Source organism: Falco cherrug, chromosome 5, assembly GCF_023634085.1.
Source record: "Falco cherrug isolate bFalChe1 chromosome 5, bFalChe1.pri, whole genome shotgun sequence".
Classification (NCBI taxonomy): Eukaryota; Metazoa; Chordata; class Aves; order Falconiformes; family Falconidae; genus Falco; species Falco cherrug.
The window spans coordinates 46,562-63,418 of NC_073701.1; the positions used below are offsets into that span (position 1 = coordinate 46,562).

The 16,857-nt window shown below is 46.0% G+C and overlaps 1 protein-coding gene and 1 gene segment (V, D, J or C); one reads left to right on the forward strand and one right to left on the reverse strand.

Moving 5' to 3' along the window:
* Window positions 1–4,578: 4,578 nt before the first annotated feature.
* Window positions 4,579–5,557, reverse strand: LOC102055871 (T cell receptor beta variable 24-1-like). The segment is given in 2 exon segments: window positions 4,579–5,318; window positions 5,405–5,557. Coding segments are annotated over 2 exon segments (504 nt in total).
* A 2,652-nt stretch (window positions 5,558–8,209) lies between these two features.
* The window catches only part of LOC102054675 (ephrin type-B receptor 5), an 84,068-nt gene continuing 75,420 nt past the window's right edge, over window positions 8,210–16,857 (forward strand). The window contains exon 1 of the mRNA XM_055711610.1: window positions 8,210–8,523. The gene's annotated coding sequence lies outside the window, so the exon portion shown is untranslated. The remainder of the gene's footprint in view (window positions 8,524–16,857) is intronic.

Here is a 16,857-nt window from a genome sequence, read left to right on the forward strand (position 1 = left end):
TACTTCTTCAAAATACTGTGCAAACTCACTGCTGTACTTTGGACAGGGCACTCAGCTGACAGTGCTTAGTAAGTTCCTTTAGGTATTTTTGTTTCTACTGTAGAATATTATTTTACTACAGAATAAAATGCTGACACAACCAAGATAACGTGCTAAAAAAAGTTGGTTTAGGAAACAGGGCTAAAATGATTTATTATCTTGGCAAAAGGCAGCTTAGAGTAATTGTTAAATCCATGTCTACTGATGTAAAGGAGGAAAAGAAGTCTCTATTACGAGACACGTTCATAAATGAAATGTTTACCTGGATTCAGTGTGAGATCAGAAAAATAGGACAAAACTGTAATGGGTTCTTCAATTTTGCTGAGATCTCTGAACTTAAAAGTATCAGAGATAAAAGAGTATCGCAGGAAAGTGACCAATACATGCCTTCACTAGTCTTGCAGTCTTTGCTTGGCATACACTCTTCATATTGTGATAGTCTAGCAAAACCTTTCAGTATGACCAACACACCTATTCTAATATATTTGCATTCTTATTTAAAATCAGTGCAGCAAAATCAGGAAGGGGCAAAGCTTTAGAATATATGCCATTATATTTGCCTGTGTGACTGGTGAGAAGAGGAGCTGTCTTCCATTTCTGGCATCTGTCATCTAAGCAAATCCTCACACACCTGCTAATAAAAACATAGGCTGATTTCCAGTCAAAATACATGCAGAATTCGAGAGTGGCAGAGGAGGGAACAGAACACTATCCAGATGAGAAGTGATGAGATCTTGACTCAGGACCTGAGGAAACAGACATGCACAGAAAGAGAGAAAGATAATAGAGGATGAATGAAGAGAATCAGTTTGCCTCCTTCTCATTGTATATCTTAACAGAACAAATCAGACAATTGAATTGTTTTTTTCAGTTCGTACCTTAGCTTCAGTAAGCTTGGCTATTGGTCAGTACCCTGAGAAAAAGTTTTGTACTTGCTCTGTACCTTTGTATTTTAAAACCTGAAGCCACATTCTCTTCAAGTAACCTATTGATTTTTATTTAAACAGCACACATAGCATGTCATACTTAGTACATACTGTGCTGAAAAGAATTACAATTTAATGTAAATATAATTATCTTTTAGACTGAAGAACATGAACCTGTATGCTCAGCACTACAGGTCACGTTGGATCTTGAATTCAACGTCCAGTTTCCAACACACATGTTTCTACAAAAAAAACCCCACATGATGTGATATTGAATTGTATGAGGGTGAAGGCTCTCGGCTGTCTTGCTTTCTGTTTCAGGGAAGGACAAAGAAATCCTGCCTTCAGCTGTGGCCATCTTTTCCCCATCAAAGCAAGAGATCCAACAGAAGAACAAGGCCACGCTGGTGTGCCTGGCCTCTGGATTCTACCCTGACCACCTGAGCCTGGTCTGGAAGATGAATGGCGCTGAGAGGACAGAAGGGGTGGGGACAGATGAGTTTTCCGCATGGAATGAGAGTACCTACTCACTGAGTACCTACTCAGTGACCTGGGCTGAGGATCTCGGCCCAGGAATGGTTCAACCCTTTGAATCGGTTTGAGTGTATGGACAATTTTTTTAGCAATGGAACACGGGAATTAATACACAAATTAATCTATGGTGATGCTGGTGAGTAAAATATGTATGGGTGTGGGGTCATCTTCTGTAGGCTCCTATACCTAGAGTAAGCAGCCATTACTGAAGACATGTTTCTTGCCAGTCTACTACACTAAAATCAGACCTGTCAGTTCCCAGGAAACTGAGACCCTGCACAGGGATCCAATCCTGTTCTTCTCCAAACTTGCTACAAACCATGTAATTCTCATTCCCATCCCCACCCTCTATTATACAAGTGATTGCACAAACAAAGCACTTCTTTAAAAGAGGTGCTGATACACATCTAGGCTCAAATAATATATCCTATTTCTTCTGTTTTTTTCGATTGCAGTGTCCTCAAAGGTAAGTTAAACCCTCAATGTTTTCCTCTCTTGACAGTGAGTTTATCTATACATACACCTGTGTATGCAAAAAGAGACATATTTTGCATGTATGTGTCTCAATATGTCCTGTGTTTGCTTTTGCTGGCAGGCACAGCTATCCATGCCTGTATGCACGGGTGCAGGATTGTAGATGTGTGGACACAGGCATTCATGTTCTTGTTGAATACACATATGTGGATGTGACCATCGAAATTCTGTCTACTCTCATGAAATCTTCCCTGAGACTGGCTGCTAGAACTCAACATTTCAGCATCAAAATATCACTTAGAGCAGCAGACCCACCTGTAGCATAAAAATGGATGTTGATATTCTAGCAAGCAGTTGGAACACTTTGCTGAGTCACTGACTGCACGTTCTACAAGACATTTAGAGGTAGCTCACTCAGGAATAAATGAAGGACAGAGTCATACCTTTTTTGTATTGATGTAGGTAGGTAGGAAGGTATGAGGTAGGGATAACACAGGCCAAGAGAGAGGAGCGCTTGTGTGGCTTTGGAAGCAGAATATCTGGGAATGCAATAGCAAGGCAGGAGTAGGAGGCATAGAGTGGGGACCCTGGAGGAAGCTTCTGTCTAGCATAGCCAGGGTCTTCAACAGAAGGGGGAATATCTCTGAAGCCCTGAGCAGAAAACAGGACCTCAGAATCAAAGCACATGATGTGCCAAAATGTGCTTGAAAATATCTCTTCAAGGGAACAGCAGCTGAATTTTAGAAAAACAGGATGCGGTTTGACATTTACTCAAAACAGCATTTTGATGTCGCATCAGCCTCTGTTACCACAACCCACCCACACCAGGGTGCAGTGCTCTGCTCACCATGTTACAGTTGGATGGAAATAGTGACACCGACGGTTTTTGTCTCATCACACAATCTTCTTGTTACTCAAGTCTGCGATGGGGTTTGCATGCTCAGCTGCTGTTTCTGTTGTGCAACACACAAAAAACGAAAGACTTGTGGGTTTGGGGGAGTTGCTGACCTACTTTTACAAACTTAAAAAAACCCAACCAACAAACCATGCTTTTTCCAGGTATCTCAAAACAGCAAAGCAAGATGATAAAACCATATACTTGTATGTTTTTAAGGGAGGGGACTTCTGGAGGTCTCTCAATCCAAACTGCTGTTCAAAACACAGCTAACTCCAAAGCTAGATCATGTTGTTCATAACTTTGTCCAGGTGATTTCTGAATATCTCCAAGGATTTGACAAGCTGAGAAAGCTGCTCCAGTGCCGAAGCACCCTCTGGAGGAAGTATTTTTTCATAATGTCCAACCAGAGTTCATCTTGCTGCAGCTTGTTCCCACCAGCTTCCACTGTGCCCCTCTAAGGCTCCAACTCTGTTTAGGCAGTTGAGTGGTGCAGTTAGCCATCCCTAGCCTCCTCCTCTCTCAGAGGAGCAAAATCAATTCCCTCAGCCTCTCCTCTCATGTTTCTGCTCCCCTGATCATCTTAGAGACCGTCTGCTGGACTCTATGATTTATTGCTATCTTGTTGTACTGGGACTGGGGCAGGGTAGGGGCGTGCATGGACAATAGAGGTAGTATTCTAAATGTAGCTTCCCAAGTGCTTCAGCATGCTAACTACCTGCTTGCTAATGCAACCAGAAATGTAATTAGCCTTAATTGCAGAAAGTCTTGTTCAATTGCTTTTCTGCAAAGCTGCTCTCTAGCTGGTCAGTGGATATTAAAAGGGCTCAGGTAAAGGTTATTTCACCTTTTCCCAGGGGATGTGCCTGTAATCCAAGATCTCCTCTGCCAGTGCAGAAATGCTGTGCAATAATGACAAATTGATTTTTTCCCTTGAAGATCAGTATGCTTATCCTTCATACGTGGTAATAGAGGTACTCCTTTGCCCTATAGCATTTACAACATAATTTGACATAATTCAGATTGAGATAAGAATAGTCTCAGAAAGTGGATGCTGTGATTAATTATGGAATGTTCCCATTCTACATCCTTTCCTTATCCTTTCCAAAACCCTCTGACTGGAAACACATTATTATTATTTATTCCAGAACTAGCAAATTATGCAGGTGACTTTTACACACCACAAGTGTTTTGCTTTCTTGCTTTAGGACAATTTGTTATACTATCACCGAGGAGCACTTACACCAATTAGTACCTGCTGCTATGACTAATCCCGCTGCATCGATGACATTATCTCAGAGAATGGTGATGCTAGAAACATTGATAGGTCTTTTTGTGTGAGACCAAGACTCTTCATGCCAAGCCTGAAATATTCCACCAGGGAGAGATTATATAGTAAATAAAATTACATCCATATCCTGCTTGTTCATCTTTTTATGTATTTGTTTTCAAAATATGGATGCTCTCTGGAGCAGTGTTTATGTTTGAGTTCATATGCCAATTCATTCTAAGTTGCATACTACTTTGTACTATCTCCCTTTCCTCTATATTCTCCATACACATGTTACTTTTCAGCACTGTATGCACTTGCAGACATTGCTAAAGGCTCCTCTTTTGCCATTTGAATCCAGTCTGTGGCATATTAGTTCTGTTTAGCTTCTGTTCTTGTATCATCTTTTGTTCTGATCCCTTCTCATTACTGTTGACAACCTTAGTTCTACAGGTTTCTTTTGATTAGGATGACCTTTCCAAGCACAGTGAAAAGGATTGGGATAGCAGGGCACATACAAGTCACTATCTCTAAAGTATTTCAGACTTAGATGTATATATTTCTAGGACCTGTGTCAGGTAAGAAAATGGCTTAGGGGACAATAGTTTGTGGCCGTGTAGATTGCAGTTTCCTTTTCCTTTATTTTATGGCTGCATTTGGTTAAACTAACTTTGTTGATGGTTCTGATAAGATAGAGAATGAATGGATGACCAGGAAAGAGGCGATCAGCGATCAGCCTGCAGTTCAGAGACTCGTTCTGCCCCCCGGGCTCCAGCTGCCGCACCACAGCTGGCTGCGAGCCGGCTGCTGGCCCCGCACCTGTGCTGTGCTGCTGCGCTGGGAGACCTGCCCGCCGGCAGTTTGTGTAAAGCAAGCAAGTGACTTTGAAGTGTTGTGTCTACACTGCTGGCGCAGAAGTAGACAGCTGAGTGGTTCATCTTCACAGATAAAATCTCCAAATAGAACTCTGCGAGGCTTAACCGGTTAGCTTTGTATCCAATGTGAACATCACCTTCTTTTTCCTGATTTACAGCAAAGGAATAATAGATCAGTTGCAGTCCCTTCCCTGGCAGCTGCAGGTACCAGTACATAGAAGGATGATTGTCATTTTGACTGCATGCCAGCATAGCTTTCTCATCTTCTTTCAGCACAAGACCTGAGGTTTGGGTGATTTTAGCTCCTACAAGATGAAGCAAAACAAAACCACAGTAAAACAAGTAAGATACATTCTCACAGCAACAGAGCAGGTATCATGACTCTACTTACTTGCTTCAAAGAAGTACATGGCCACACACCACACTGTCCACGTCCTCATTTCTGCCTCAGTACTCAGGGAGCATGCCCCTATACGGTTCTTATATAGGTCCGTTTCACATGTTTCTCTTAAACCAATAGCAGAGGACTCTGTAACAGCTAAACCTGTGCTGAAAACCCAGCTCCTTCCTGCAAGAAATTTCAAGCAAACACTTTGTTTCAAGTGTATCTGTTGAAAACACACAAACTGGCTCAGGTGAAAGTTTTTCCTATTCTATCAGTCAAGATACTATTGTATGTGACAATTGTCTTTTTATTGACCCAGTTATGTTTTATTTTACCTTTTGATATTCTGTTTCCAGAGTAGAATAGAAAACGTTTAGTGTAACCAAGTAAAGCTTTTTTTTTTTTTTTTGAAGTGGAGGTTTTTTTGTTTATTTGGTGTTGGTTGGTTTTGTTTGGTTTTGTGGGGGTTTTTTTGTTATATTGGTGACCGCTGGAATTTTTCTATCTGCAAAACCAACAAATAAAATACCTGCATTCAGACTGTAAGTATTTGTCTTCCTTCTCAACCTGTCAGAACCAGCATGCATGATCTGGGTTGAGAAGATCTTTATATGGGAGCCTGTTGTAGCCTTAACACACACAAAAAGTGAAGGAAATGGGTTGTTCAACATCCGACAACTTCTTTTCCCTTAGTTGTCGCAGCAGTACCTGTACTAATTATAGACCTGACTTGCAGGATTCAGCGTGATACCACTATCTCTGACATGATATTTTTACCTGTGTAAAGAAGAATGTCCTACCGTGGTATTTTGGATGCACAGTGGGAACTGTCACAGCAGACATTTGCCATCTATAGCTTTGAAATGAGGCTGATGCCAAAATCAGACAACTAAGATCTGTGCTACTGGAACTGTTCTTTCTTATTTAAGTGAAAGGCTACCACCTGGTGGAATGAACGGGTTTTTACAGTGATCCTTAGGGGCTGTATTTCCCAGTTTTGTTTTTGCAGTGGCAGAACTGCACGGAAAGAGTACTGGGACTAGTGCACCACACACAGGTATGTCTGCCAGTAGACTGGTGGCTGTGAAATGCTGAATTGAAAATGTTGACTCAGAAATACGCAAATTCTTCATCCGTAGGAGAAAGATCTCAGAGTTGACGTTGAGAATGGGATTTCACAACATCAGCATAATGCAGCTGAGGGAGGGAACTAGTGTGTGGAGTAGCTGATGAGGTACCTAACTAGGTAGGCTGTAAAAGTTGTCCTAAAATCCGGGTAAATGGGCTGGAAAGAGAAGCCTCCCTTCACACAGAAGACACAGAGTTTTCCTCTGGGTTTGTGTGGGACTGGGGGCAGAGGAGTTGTCTACAGCAATGCAATAGGTAAAACGTTCAAGGAGAACAACTAGATACAGATCCCATGCTGTCATCGTTTCAAGCCAGGACATGAATCCAGACAAACCAACTTTCTAGTGTACTGTGCTGTAGCGTACCGCAAAGTGATTAATGACAAATGTTTTTCTACTGTATAAAACCCACAAATGTATAGCTTAGACTTCACGTGACAGATTCTGTGTCTGATCAATATATATTTAAGTATTTAGCACAAAGTGAAAGCATTTCAAGAGGAAAATCTGACCTGCATCATCCTGTTATACATTAGATGTTAAGTTAAGGCCAAAGCAAGCAAGGGGAGGTACAAACCCCAGGCTGCTAATTTCCAGCTGAGTATTTTACTTCTAGGACTACCAAGAGTGGGCAGTTGGAGGGAGAGACCTCATCACCTAATCCTGGCAATAAGTTTGTTGGGAGGTGGGCTTCCAGACAAAGTGGTAAAAATAAAGGTGTCAAAATGTCCTGCTGTGGCTCTGAGCATGACAGGGCCTGGGTAATTGCCAGCTCAGTGCTGGGACAGGCTTGCTTTCTTCTCAATGGGAACGAACGTGGCATGGGCTTTGTGACTGGTATCCAGGAACATATGGAAGCTACTTCTGAGGGCGTATGAAGCAGTTGTGGAATACTGCGGCACCACTGTCTGTGGGACTGGCACCGTGCATTGCTGCAGCCAACAGGTTGTTCAGCAAAGCCAAACCAGCGCATTCTGACACTGCGTGCTCCATGTACCTGGGAAACGTGGACAGGCCTGTGGCCATCTCCCACAGCTGCACCACTGCCCTATTAGCCAGTTATTCTGGGATTTTTGTGTAACTCTGAAATTGCAAATCTGGAAAAAAATTATCATTAGCAAAGTGAATATTTACAAGAACAAAACATGTCGAGAACTGCTTCAGCAAATATGAGTATGTCTTTTAAGAAAATACACCTACAATTTAAAATAAAGTTCAGTAAAAATACTGCTTTTTATTTTTGTGAAAAACATTATTTGATTGAACTCCCTAAGTATTATCCTGTCAGGAAAAAAATGTAAAATAATGATGAAAAAATGAACAGAAGCTGATAGAGGTACTGGGAAACATCAATAGAAAGCCTTTTGATTAACTCAGAATTTCTTCGGAGCTTGGCAATGATTGTATTTGTGACGTGGAATAAAACTTTGAGCAGACTTCAGTAACGAGGGGTTCCTTTCGCAGTCAGCTTCCAGTAGTACCAGGCGGTGAACCCCTGCGTTTATCATGAGGCGGTGTGGGGCCGTACCTGCGGCGAGGGCGGGCGCTGCCGGTGACCCCAGCACGGGGCCGGGCAGCGGCCGGGAATGCGGCGGGGCGGGGCCGGGCCGTGCGGAGCTGGGGCTGTTCGGTGCGGTGCCGGGCGATGCCGGTGCGGGTCCGTGCGGAGCTGGGGCTGTTCGGTCCGGTGCCGCGGCCGCGGGCAGCAGCACACACCTCCCGTGCCGCTAGGGCCGGGCTGATGCCGGCTGGCCGCCGGGATGAAGCTGGGGGGACGCAGAAACGGGCCTGCCGCCAGCACAGGAAGGAGCTTCCGGACAGGGGTGGTCCTGGGCTCCGCGGCAGGCGGCCTGCTGCGGCCGGGGTGCGCAGCAGCAGGGGCAGATCCGCTATGTGGTCCCGGCCCGTGTCCCGCAACAAGCGCCCGGCAGCGGCAGCGCCCCCCCATGCGCTTTGCCGATGCTCACGGGTTCGCATGAGTTTCGTCTCCATTTAAAGGTACAGTGCCCTTTCCCCGCCCCCCCCCGCTTGTCCTGCGGGGTGGGGGCTCTGTTAGTAAGGGGCTTCCTTTGCTGGGGGGTGGATCTTTTAGTACACTAATTAGGCTAGTTCTCATAGTTCCTGTGATTTTCTGCTTAGCTCATTAACCATTTGGTTCTCCTCGAGCTTATCTTGTTGTGTCCCAGCCTGACCCATTTATGGTGTCTGCTCCTTCTCCCGAGGCCATGCTTTGTTAACTGTTTGTAAGGATTTAACTGACATCCTCTGGTTTTCAAACTCACTCTTCTTTTTCACTATAGATATTTACATTTCCCCCCTCTCTTTCTCTTTTTTAAAGTAAATAATCCTTGCATCAATGTTACTGTGGGCAAAACAGCTTTACTTTACTTTCTGATACAGGCCAGGGTCAGAGAAGGGACCCTTTTAGCCAGGGCACAGAGAGCGGTGTTCGCAGAGTCTCAATGCCACGTAGTCATCCAGAAACCACACAGGCCAGCAGGGAGAAAGGAGGCTCCTGGCCCACCTGGGAATAATCTGGAGCTGGGGATAAAACTCGGGCTGCCAGGGCCCCAAAGATAAGACTCTAGAAGGGACAAGGAACGTCAAGAGAAGCCTCCCTAAGTTCAGACTCCTTAACAAAAGCCACTGTACTCTGCTCCAGAGAAAAAAAGAAGAAAAAAGAAAGATTAAAAGATTTTTTTTTTAAAAAGAGTAGTCTGATAACCAGAACCCTGTAGAAGTCAGGTCTTCACCAGCAGAGGAGGGAGACAGGACATTTAGTACAGAATTACCAAGGGAATTTATACTCTCATGTTAGCTGTGTGCACAGTGGTCCCTCAGCCTAATGCATAGAGGAAAGCAGAGTTTATATATGTTACAATACAGTTGTATAGACCAGTCAAATTACATTAAGAAGCAGGCAAGTCAGTTATTATTGCTTGCATAATCAATATGTGCTTATCCCATGTAGGATCAGCACATGCTTGTCTCATGCAGGTGGTGTAGAGGTATGGTCAGTGCTGTGTTCACCTTCATTGTTCTGAACGCATGTCCCGTGCAGATGGAGGTTTTATAGTGGATTCTGGTTGGTTGCTGTTCTGGCCATGGTTATACGCCTGGTTTCTTAAGTCAAATCTCCTATTATTTTATTGTCAGTATGTGGTGTTCTCATCTGGTAGGAGCTGGCTCGAGTTGGACCTCCAGGTCACGTTGACCCTGAGGTAAACTAACTTCACAGTCCCAGGTAGTGTCCATACTTCTAAGCAAGTCACATCACGGTTAGCACCTTGCCTTTCACAGACCCCACCAAAGATCACAGTCTTTCCAGCCTGCCAGCTCACCTCTCAAGTGCTGTCTGCTAAGGTGTCCAAGGAATGGACCTGGAGGGAAGCAACACAGGGCAAGCCTGGCCTATAGAAGGAACTGCTAAGCATGCTCAAACACTCCTCAGGACCGGTAGACCTGTCACTGGTGACCAGGCCAGCACTTGCTCCCAGGATTCTCATTTCCAGCCTAACTGGACTTTGGAGGAGCTAGCTTTGGAGATGGTCCAGGCAGGATTCGCAAAGACCTTGTCTCAGACCTATAACATGCTGAGCATGAGGAACATTTCAATTTCAATTTCAAATTCAAGTGATTTCAATTGTTACCAGACTCTCTGAACTCAAACGCGAACAACAGGCATGTGTAGTATTGCTGAGAGCCATCATGTAGAACAGCAAGCTTAGCCCCAGCCTCCAGTCTCCTGTGCGAGTTTGGATTGCCTGGCACACCATCCAATAAGTGAGGGAAGACTACTGGTCCATCAGGCTGACCCTCTGCTTGTATCTGTGGGCATGACCACCCAGAATAGCTGCAGGAGAGCACTAGACAAGGATACAAAGGCCAGACTGTGCTGAAGTTTCTCCGAAGCACTCCTGGTAGGGTTTCACATAGTATCCCACAGTGTGCTCCAACACCAGAGCTGGTGAGCAGTCATTTGGCTCAGAGCCCATTGTTGGGTAATGTGATGATGCAGACACAATGCATCCGAGGTAGGTAGAATGGGCCAAAGTGGAGAGGAGAAGGCCAGGGCCTCCTGCAACACAGAGTTTCTGTCAAGGCAGAAGTGACTGCCTGCTGGCCTATCAGACTAGGGACCATCTGTTTAGTTTGCATTAATTGTGGAAAAATGGTTTTGGACTTCTCACCTTTCTCTTCTGCTCCTGAGCTTAAACACTCCCCTGTGAGACAGCTATTTTCCCTCCAGCATGAGATGTTTCATGAATTCATCTGTCATTCTTGAAGAAAGACCATTACAATTAGCTTAGAGCATGCCATTATTAGCACGAATGCTGCTAAAGCAAGCCTTACAGCTAGCCATGCGCACAACAAACAGCTGTTCTGCTTACTGCTGGGTGAGGTCTGAAAACCAAACCCACTCCTTAGCCCAGAACCCAGCCTACTGCCTGCCTGAAGAGGCCTCCGACTGTTCCTTAAGGAGAATTTATCTTGCTCTGGAACTCCTGCTTGGACTCTCAAGACCATTGCTAAGCTGTTCCACTACAGAGTTAAACAGATCAAAGCTGCCATGTCAGCTTGGTGCTTGACCTCACCATGAGGTTTCTAAGCTTCCACATTTGTCTCAAGAAGAGTCCTGTATTTATCTGACATTGCAGACTTTTCCTGAAGGTGATTTTTTTTTCTCTGAGCCTGAGAATACGTAGTCAAGGATGCAAACTGTTGTGGTTACGGACAGAAATCTTTCAACCACATTCATGTTCATCTTGTTCACTGTGAAACCAGAAAGCACCTTGGTGCAAGCAAGCCACGTTAGCTACTGTAGGAGAGCTATCCTTTTCCTCACCTGCATTTTGTGCACAGACAAGCTGTCTGCTAGGTCCTCCTGTCCAAGCAGACACAAAATCAACTGTAAGGATGCAACAACTGTACCATACATTTTGCATGCACAAATCCTATAAGTATGTACATATAGATAAATATATATTTGGGTGCCCTGGCCAATCTTGCTGCAAAGCACAACAAGTTCAAAATTTTTACTGCCTTTTCTATGGTTGTTTACTGTTCACTTGATTATACTTGTCAGAACTGTTACTGCTTTTATGCAGGAAGTAAGCTGCAGTGCATGGTTGTGTGTCAGCAACATTAGAGTTCCTTTCTTTGCTTTATTAAGGTGCAAAGTGAAGCTTAAACAGAATATTTTTATTAATAGACCAATGGCATTTTCATTTATTTCATATTTCATTCATATCAAAATAAAGGAAACATAAAAGTTGAAGACGATATTAAAGTCAACATTACAGCCATGCCTGCTGTCCTCTCTGCCCGGCACTTTGGAACCTACTGAACAGATGTAGGCAAGATCTAACTATGTTTGGTTCTCAAAAGCATGACTTTCATTGACAGACCTTGCAGAAGTAGTTCTGTGACATTTCCCATGAAATCCCTACTGTATTTCTAGGATGACATCTCCTTGCTCTGGATTGCACAAGGATTGAATTATTGTTTCAGTAATGCTAATGGGATCTGAGAAGGGTTCCAATCAATGCCTCTATTTTGTCAAAGTAACTTGGCCTTGTGTCATTGGAAAAGACCTTGAGCTGGCCTTTCCTGAATGATGCTATGCCTTTAAAATGCTCCCAAGAACCTTTTTGCACTGATCCAGTGGTCACTAGGTAGGAGAGAAAGCCTTTAGATGAGCCAGCAGGAGAATGTCAACATAAGAACAGGCAATTTGTAAGTATGTTCCATGAGAGATCACTTGTGCTTTTTCTAACAGCAAATGCAAAGCAGGATGTGCAGGGCAAGGGTGCATCTAACACAGCAACACAACAAAGCAGCTTGCAGCTCTTCCTGGTAACTGAATGCACTCTGTCACTGAAAGGAGACTCCAGCGTTTCTGGTACAGAGGTGTGCACCACAGCTCACTTGAATAAAATGCCTCACTCGCTAATGCTCAGGCTGAGCTGCATTTCACCCTGGGTTTGCTGGAGAACTCAGCATTGCTTTCCTTGTGCACAACTCACATGATTAATTTTTTTTTTTCAAAAGGAGGTGTCTCCCCTAACTTTATGGCTCTGGATGTGGAATCTTGCTACCCTCTACTGCCTTTTTTGTGCTGTTGCAAGAGACCATGTTATTAACACCAGCTGAAGGTGCTTTAGATCAAGTGGCAGAGGCACATAACTTTGAATGGATTTCTAGTCCTAGATCCCTTGGTTTTTAAAGTGCTTCATCTAGGTTTGTCCACATCTTCCTGTATGCATTTGTACACCAGTTAGTTAGCTAGCACACAAGGCCAAATTCTTACAGAATGATGTTGTTCTATGGTTCTGACTGGCTGATCAAAACAAGCCACATGTTAATCAAGAAAAAGCTGCTAAAAGATTGGGGGTTTTGTTGCTGTGGTGGCACTTATGCAAGACCACCAACTTAGTCTTAAGTCACCATAGATAGTCCAAATGAAATTAATCAGGATTACATTTATCTACAGCAACTTCATTCACTGAAGGAAAACTGGCTGTTGTGCTTTTATGTTCTGAAGTTATTTCTGTTTCATCAGTTGCAACTGCAATTTCCCGTTGTGTACAACCTACAGAGATGTTCTAGGAAAGGAATTGCACTTACAGACAAAAATGCATTTATTGTACCAGAATTTACATCTAATAATAGCTTTAAGGAAAATAAAGCAATAACTTTAAAAACCTAGTGATAAGGATATTAGCACTGAGTTTTTCAGGGAGCAGTAAGAGCAAGGGAAGAAGGCCATTTCTTCCCACAGGATAAGATACGTAAGACCACAAGACAGGCAGAAGCATCCTCCTCACTGATAAGGTCACAGTACCCAGGCACAGCTGGTAACAGTGAGAGATTCTGTCAACTGATCATAGGATAAATAGAGAGTGACAAGTCAAGTCCATGTTCCACCCATGAACCAAATCAACAAGCCAGAAACAATAAAGGTGAAGACTAAGCACTACCTACAACATAGGTTAGACAGGGAATATGTGCCCAGGTTTGAGCTTAAATACAGCTCCAGGGGCAATGGACAGTGAGAGACTGCATTGTTGGAGGGTTCAGGTGAGGTTGTTCAGAGCAATTAAGGCTTCCTGGTGCACGCAGGGCCCTGACTGTCTTGCTTGAAAGAGTACAATATCAACAGATGAGAGAGGAAATCATAGACTCATAGAAAAAAAGATGTCTTTTAAAACTAACCTAATTGTCCACAGTGTAGCATCACACTGCATCAGGAGGTTAATGCTGACTTTAAACAGAGCTTCAAGAAAACCTTCTGCAGCACAGAGAAGTTCAGCATGGTAGTATTTAATGATTAAGCATAGTAATATAGAATTAATGAGTATCCCTGCAATGCTAGTAGGTAGTTTCAAAATCCTTCCTCTGTTGAGTTCAATTGATTGAAGGAAACAAACCTACCCTGAACTATGCAGTAACCTTAAACAAAGAGGGCTGGTACTTTTCCAAGCTTTGTTTATTCCATGGAACTTCTAAAATTTTTATACACAATGCTTTTATACCTCTCCTAGTAAATGGGACTTATGTGGAGCATCAGCTGGAGGTCGGCAGAGGCTGGTACCCCTGCCTGCAGGCTTCGCTGCGCTATGGGAGGCTGCTGTGTTGGCCAGCGATACCGCTTCTGCTACCGGCCGGCACTGCTGGAGCACAGGGATGCCAAGGGGCGTCTCTGGCCTCAGCGCACGGATATGGAAAAGGCACTCCTAAACTGCCTGCTCTATGTGATTTTACACCCACAATGAACTAGAATTCCAGGGTCTCTCGAAAGAACTAAAGAAATGTTAGACCCTCCACATAGTATCTCTAGCCTCTGAACTCCTGTATACAGACTTCAATGCGAGGAGACTTTTATTACTCTTTCTCAAACACCTCCACTGGCTTGCTATTCTCTTGAGAGCCAGGTCAAAAGTATACTTCCTTCTCCAAGTCCTTCTGTGATTCTTTTTCCTATCTTTTTCACGGTTCTTTGTCCTCTCTGTTCATGTAATACATACAAACTGGGGGAGAGGCTGGAGAGCAGCCCCGCAGAGGGAGATCTGGGGGTTTGGGTTGATGGCAAGTTGAATATGAGTCAACACTGTGCCCTTGTAGCCGAATCTGGGGGTTTGGGTTGATGGCCAGTTGAATATGAGTCAACACTGTGCCCTTGTAGCCGAAAGGGCCAGTCCTGACCCGGGTGCATTGAGCACAGTACAGCTAGCCAGCTGAGGGGAGTGGTTGTCCCACTCTGCCCTGGTGCAGCTGCACCTCGAGTTCCATGTGCAGCTGTGGGAGCCTAGATATCAGAAGGACATCAGACTATTAGAGTGTATAGAGAGGAGGGCAAACAAGATGTGGAAGGTATCCAGAGCAAGAGGTCACTTGGTCTGTTCACCTTAGAGAAGGCTGAGGGGTAAGCTCATCACAACCTACAGTTTCCTCAAGGGATGTAGTAGAAGAGGAGGTGCTGCTCTCTCTTTGGTGAGCAGTGATAGGACATGAGGAAAACAGAATCACAGAATCATTTAGGTTGGAATAAACCTTTAAGATCATCAAGTCGAACTGTAAAACCAATACTACCCAGTCCACCACTAAACTGTGTCTGTAAGCACATCTACATGTCTTTTAAATACCTCCAGGGATTCAACCACCTCCCCGGGCAGTCTGTTCCAGTGGTTGACAACCCTTTCTGTGAAGAAATAGCCCATCTAAACCTCTGCAGTGCAGCTTGAGGCCATTCCCTCTCATCCTATGACTTGTTACTTGAGAAAAGAGACTGAGCCCTGCCTCACTACAGCCTCCTTTCAGGTGTTGCAGAGAGCTATCAGCTCCCCCCGAGCCCCCTCCTCTCTAGGCTGAACACCCCCAGCTTCCCCAGCTGCCCTGCAATAGCCTTGTGCCCCAGCCCCCTTCCCCAGCCCCCTCCCCAGCTCTGGACACGCTCCAGCCCCTCAGTGTCCCCCCTGCCCTAGGGGGCCCAAACTGAACACAGGATTTGAGGTGTACAGTCCCACCAGTGCAGAGTGCAGGGGGACGGTCACTGCCCCGGTCCTGCTGGCCACACCATCTCTGACACAAGCCAGGATGCTGTTGGCCTTGGCCACCTGGGCACACTGGAGGCTCATGTCCAGCCGGCCGTTAACCAGACCCCCCAGCCCTTTCCTCTGGGCAGTTCCCAGCCCCCTGCCCCAGCCTGTGGGGCTGTGTGGGGCTGGTGTGCCCCACGGGCAGGGCCTGGCACTGAGCCCTGTTGAACCTTGTACAACTGGCCTGGGCCCATCATCCAGCCTGCCCAGACCCCCTGCAGAGCCCTCTTCCCCCCATCATCCAGCCTGCCCAGACCCCCTGCAGAGCCCTCTTCCCCCCATCATCCAGCCTGCCCAGACCCCCTGCAGAGCCCTCTTCCCCCCATCATCCAGCCTGCTCAGACCCCCTGCAGAGCCCCTGCCCCCCCGGCACGGCAGTGCTCCCCGCAGCTGGGTGTCATCTGCCAGTGGACTGAGGGGGCCCTCAATCCCCTCACCCCGATGGTTGCTAAAGACATCAAACAGCACCGAACCCAGCCCGGAGCCCTGGGGACACCCGTGTACCCGGTGCCAGCGGGAGGTGACTCGATCCACCGGTGCTCCCTGGGCCTGGCCACCCAGCCAGCTCCTCACCCAGCGCAGAGCCCCCTGGCCCGGCCGGGAGCAGCTGGGGTCTCTGGGAGATGCTGTGGGAGATGGTGCCAAAGGCTTTGCTGAGGTCCAGGTAGACACCACCCGCGGCCTGTCCCCCATCCACTGAGCGGGTCACCTTGTCCTAGAAGATCAGGTTCACCAAGCAGGACCTGCTTTCCACAGAAGCGGGACCTGCCTTCCACAGCCCCGAGCTGGCTGGGCCCAATCCCCAGCTGTCCTGCACATGCCGTGTGATGGCACTTGGGAAGAGCTGCTCCATAACCTTCCCTGGCACCGAGGTTGGGCTGGCAGCCTGCGGTGCCCCACGTCCTCTTTCCAGCCCTTCTTGTAGAGGGGCATCACACTGGCAGACCCCTGCTCAGCTGGGACCCCCGTCAGCCAGGGCTGCTGAGCCGTGATGGAGAGCGGCTCGGTGAGTGCTTCTGCCAGCCCCCTGTGTGCTGGGGGGGTCTCACCCATGGGGTCCCACCTGGTCCCGCAGCCTGGTGTGTGTCTGAGTGGTGCAGCAGGTCACCAACCAGTTCCCCTTGGACTGTGGGAGCCGCATTCTGCTCCCTGTCCCTATCCTCCAGCCCAGGGGCCGGGTGCCACGGGAACAACTGGGCTTACTATTAACAACTGAGGCGAAGGTGGCATTAAG